General features: G+C 49.8%; 1 protein-coding gene across 1 annotated transcript in view; it reads right to left on the reverse strand.

Annotated features, from left to right (window-relative positions):
* Positions 1–4,507, reverse strand: part of LOC111966131 (neural cell adhesion molecule L1-like) — a 57,344-nt gene extending 52,837 nt beyond the window's left edge. The window contains exons 1-3 of the mRNA XM_070444339.1: positions 4,459–4,507; positions 4,100–4,202; positions 2,627–2,823 (exon numbers count right to left, since the gene is read on the reverse strand). Of these exons, the coding sequence (XP_070300440.1) occupies positions 2,627–2,823; positions 4,100–4,202; positions 4,459–4,507 (349 nt within the window). The remainder of the gene's footprint in view (positions 1–2,626; positions 2,824–4,099; positions 4,203–4,458) is intronic.
* Positions 4,508–4,798: the final 291 nt, after the last annotated feature.

A 4,798-nucleotide genomic window follows, 5' to 3' on the forward strand; every position in this document is an offset into this window, starting at 1 on the left:
ACGCGAATACCAGCCTCAACTAAAGAATTACTGACATCGCTCTGTGCTTCCCTTTCAGATGCCCCGCCCTGCAGAAAGAGCAGAAGGTGAAAAGAAGGTGAGGAAGGAGAGAGTGTGGTACTGAAATGTAACCCTCCCTTCAGCACTGTTCCTCCTGTCATCCACTGGATGGACGAGCGTGAGTATCTCTCTCTCTCTGTCTGTCTGTTTTACTCATCCTTTATCTGTCTCTCCATCTCCTTGACCATCTGACTTTTCATGTGGTTTCTTTTTGCTGAATAAAACATAAATAAACGATATTCTCCCTCCTTCTCCCTCCCCCTCCCCCTACTCCCCCTCCCCGCTCCTTCTCTTCTCTTCTCACTCCCTCCCCCCCTACTCCCCCTCCCCGCTCCTTCTCACTCCCTTCCCCCACTCCCCCTCCCCGCTCCTTCTCTTCTCACTCCCTTCCCCCTACTCCCCCTCCCCGCTCCTTCTCTTTCTCACTCCCTTCCCCCCTACTCCCCTTCCTCGCTCCTTCTCACTCCCTTTCCCCCTACTCCCACTACTCCCCTCCCCGCTCCTTCTCTTCTCCCTCCCCGCGCCTTCTCTTCCATCCCTTCTCCTACTCCCCTCCCTGCGCCTTCTCCTCTCACTCCCCTCCCCCTACTCCCCCTCCCCGTCTCCTTCTCTTCTCCCTCCCTTTGCCCCCTCCCCCTCCCCTGCTCCTTCTCTTCTCCCTCCCCGCTCCTCTCTTCTCCCTCCCTTGCCCCCTCCCCTCCCCGCGCCTTCTCCTCTCACTCCCCTCCCCCTACTCCCCCTCCCCGCTCCTTCTCTTCTCCCTCCCTTGCCCCCTCCCCTCCCCGCTCCTTCTCTTCTCCCTCCCCGCTCCTTCTCTTCTCCCTCCCTTGACCCCTCCCCTCCCCGCGCCTTCTCCTCTCACTCCCCTCCCCTCTACTCCCCCTCCCCTCCCCGCTCCTTCTCTTGCGCCTTCTTCACCACGCTGTCTGTGTGGGTGGACAATTTCAGTTTGTCCGTGATGTGTACGCCGAGGAACTTAACTTTCCACCTTCTCCACTACTGTCCCGTCGATGTGGATAGGGAGGTGCTCCCTTTGCTGTTTCCTGAAGTCCACGATAATCTCCTTTGTTTTGTTGACGTTGAGTGTGAGGTTATTTTCCTGACACCACACTCAGAGGGCCCTCACCTCCTCCTTGTAGGCCGTCTCGTCGTTGTTGATAATCAAGCCTACCACTGTAGTGTCGTCTGCAAACTTGATGATTGCAGGTGACCGGAAACATGACCGAATACAAACAGTGTAGCTATTCCCTCCTCAAGGCAATCAAACAAGCTAAGCGTCAGTATAGAGACAAAGTAGAGTYGCAATTCAACGGCTCAGACACAAGAGGTATGTGGCAGGGTCTACAGTCAATCCCGGATTACAAAAAGAAAACCAGCCMCGTCGCGGACYAGGATGTCTTGCTCCCAGACAGAYTAAAYAACTTYTTTGCTCGCTTTGAGGACAATACAGTGCCACTGACWCGGCCCRCTACCAAAACCTGCGGACTCTCCTTCACTGCAGCTGACGTGAGTAAAACATTTAAACGTGTTAACCCTCGCAAGGCTGCAGGCCCAGACGGCATTCCCAGCCGCGTCCTCAGAGCATGCGCAGACCAGCTGGCTGGTGTGTTTACGGACATATTCAATCAAYCCTTATCCCAGTCTGCTGTTCCCACATGCTTCAAGAGGGCCACCATTGTTTCCCAAGAAAGCTAAGGTAACTGAGCTAAATGACTACCGCCCCGTAGCACTCACTTCCATCATCATGAAGTGCTTTGAGAGACTAGTCAAGGACCATATCACCTCCACCCTACCTGACACCCTAGACCCACTCCAATTTGCTTACCGCCCCAATAGGTCCACAGACGACGCAATCGCAACCACACTGCACACTGCCCTAACCCATCTGGATAAGAGGAATAACTATGTGAGAATGCTGTTCATCGACTACAGCTCAGCATTTAACACCATAGTACCCTCCAAACTCGTCATCAAGCTCGAGACGCTGGGTCTCGACCCCGCCCTGTGCAACTGGGTACTGGACTTCCTGACGGGCCGCCCCCAGCTGGTGAGGGTAGGTAACAACATCTCCACCCCGCTGATCCTCAACACTGGGGCCCCACAAGGGTGCGTTCTGAGCCCTCTCCTGTACTCCCTGTTCACCCACGACTGCGTGGCCATGCATGCACAAAGACTTTTACCAGCAGCTGCATGATGTCTCAGCCTAGATATCCACACCTTGACACTAAAAACCTCTCAAGTCTAGAAAGATTTTGAAAGAAGTGATGGAAATGTTTTGGTTAACCTTTAAGTCCCTCACACAGTGTTACTTTGTTTCTCTGTGAGGGAGATTTCACAATGATTCATCTACTGATTGTCAGCAGCAGACACAAGCCATGAGATCTACTAATGTGCAAAAAAGGAAGAATGTTCAAGTTCCAAACCTTTCAAATCTCCACATTAGCGTAATACTAAAAAGATCTATGTACTGGGGATGCACTCTAGCTGTTGTACTAGTATGGATATTGGAAACAAAGCATAGTTGGTGGTCATTGGAATGTTGGACTGGAGTTTCTGGTTTACTCACTCTCAGTGCTGAGCTGGACCTCATTAGACACAGCAGTTCCTAATGCGTTATCAGCGTAGCAGCTGTATTTGCCCTTGTATTGGCTCATGGGGCCTGACACCACCTCGGTTTTCATGAAGGTTCCAGAACCCGGAGACACCGACAAGCCCGGGTCATTGGCAGGGATAAATTCTTCCCCATCTTTAGTCCAGCGGAAACTGAGAGAGGGAGGGAGCGGGAGAGCGAGATAAATAAAGAGAGAGGCAAAGAGAGAGTGAAGACATGGAGACAGAGTTAAAGCCACAGCTTAACCCTGCAATCAACTCTGTTTGACTAAAAGAAGAGGAAAGAATTGAATAGAGGAATGAGTCTGAGCCTTATGTACTGTCGTTTCAATATACATCTCTTCCTCTACAAAGTGAGCTTTTTTTCCACCTAGTACAAGTAGAGACAAAATGACACAGTCCCTTGAGTGTAAAATTGCATGTTTCCCTTGCTGTAATAAGTGTAATGTCTGCTTCCAACTCACACCCTAAAACACATAGATCCCCTGAACGCAGCTCACTCTCCAGATCCCAATCACCTGAATTATAATCACCTGTTCACACACCTGTATGTCATTATCACACACTATTTAGTTCAGTTCTTTGCATCCCATCACTGTGAGGTATTGTTTGTTTTGTGACACACGTCTTTCTGAGCCCTGGGTTTCCAGTGATTTACTCCTCCCATGTATAATAGTTGTTGCCTGCCTCACTAACGACGCCTATTCCCTGCCTGTACTTTAGCCTATCGGATTTCCTGTTATCTACCTATTCCCTGATCTCCCGGACGACGTTACTAGCCTTTTCCCTGCCTGTACTGTTACCTTTTTGGACCCCCTGTGTATGACCTTCTGCCTGCCCCTGGACCCAGCTACCTGCCTCCTCCTGTGTATGACCTTCTGCCTGCCCCTGGACCCAGCTACCTGCCTCCTCCTGTGTATACCTTCTAGCCTGCCCTAGCGACCCAGCTACCTGCCTCCTCCTGTGTATGACCTTCTGCCTGCCCCTGGACCCAGCTACCTGCCTCCTCCTATGGTCCTTTGCAATAAACACCTGCTGCGCCCTGTGCTTGAAACCAGCTCTCTGTCTCTCATGTTCATTACAATAAGTAGTGGGAATACATTCCAAATAGCACACTATTCCCTACAAAGTGCACTACTTTTTACCAGTGCCCAGGTTAAAAGTAGTGCACTTTAAAGGTAACAGTGTGCCATTTGGAATGCAATCTGTGACTGTGAGGAGCTGTGCTCACATGTAATTCTAATGGAACATTTCTAGATGTCTGAAAGACTACATGTCATGTTCCTTACAAAACAGTTAAGAAAAACAGATCTGTAGTTATAGCAGTGAGTTATACTGTAGTTATAGCAGTGAAGTGTGGTAATTGGGACACACTGCACTTTATATTAACTGCAGTTTTTTTCTAAGGGCTAGGTGTTAGGTTACTAACTCGGGAGGAGGGTTCCCTGATGCTTCGCAGGTCAGGAGGATGTCTTCAGCACCGAACACAGTGATGGACTCAGGCTGGGTGGTGATCACTGGGGGTTTCTTAACTGGACGGGAGAGACACAAAGTTAGCACACACACACATCGATAGATTTTTCACCTAGTTGGCTCAGGTATTCGAACCAGCAACCTTTTTGTTACTGGCCCAAATGCTCTTAACCGCTAGACTATCTGCCACCCCACACAGTCCTAAAGCCCATAGTCCTACTAACTACAGCCCACCACCCTACAGCTCAACTGTGCCCCCTATATTCTGACTCACACAGGGGTTAATAGCCCACCAACTAGAACCGACAGTCCTACGGCCACTGACAGGAGCTGGCTCACAGAGGGAATCAGTGATAGCAGTCATTTCCATTTCCTGAAACATAATGGGGGAATGTATTCATTCATATCACTAAAGTCCCCCACGAGAATAGACGGAAATGGAGAGAGGGGGACGGGGAGAGAATGCGTTGAGAACAGAGGAAAGTGATGGTGTATATTAATGCTAAGGAGACAGTAGTGTAATATATATATTACATTAGCTGAGTGGTAGAAAAGACCGGGCCTTGGGGATGAGAGGAGATAATGTAGAAAAAGATGAGTGATTCCTCTTTCTACTATTATGATGTACTGTTATGTTCATAAAACACCCACTATT

Source organism: Salvelinus sp. IW2-2015, linkage group LG7 (genome assembly GCF_002910315.2).
Source record: "Salvelinus sp. IW2-2015 linkage group LG7, ASM291031v2, whole genome shotgun sequence".
Classification (NCBI taxonomy): Eukaryota; Metazoa; Chordata; class Actinopteri; order Salmoniformes; family Salmonidae; genus Salvelinus; species Salvelinus sp. IW2-2015.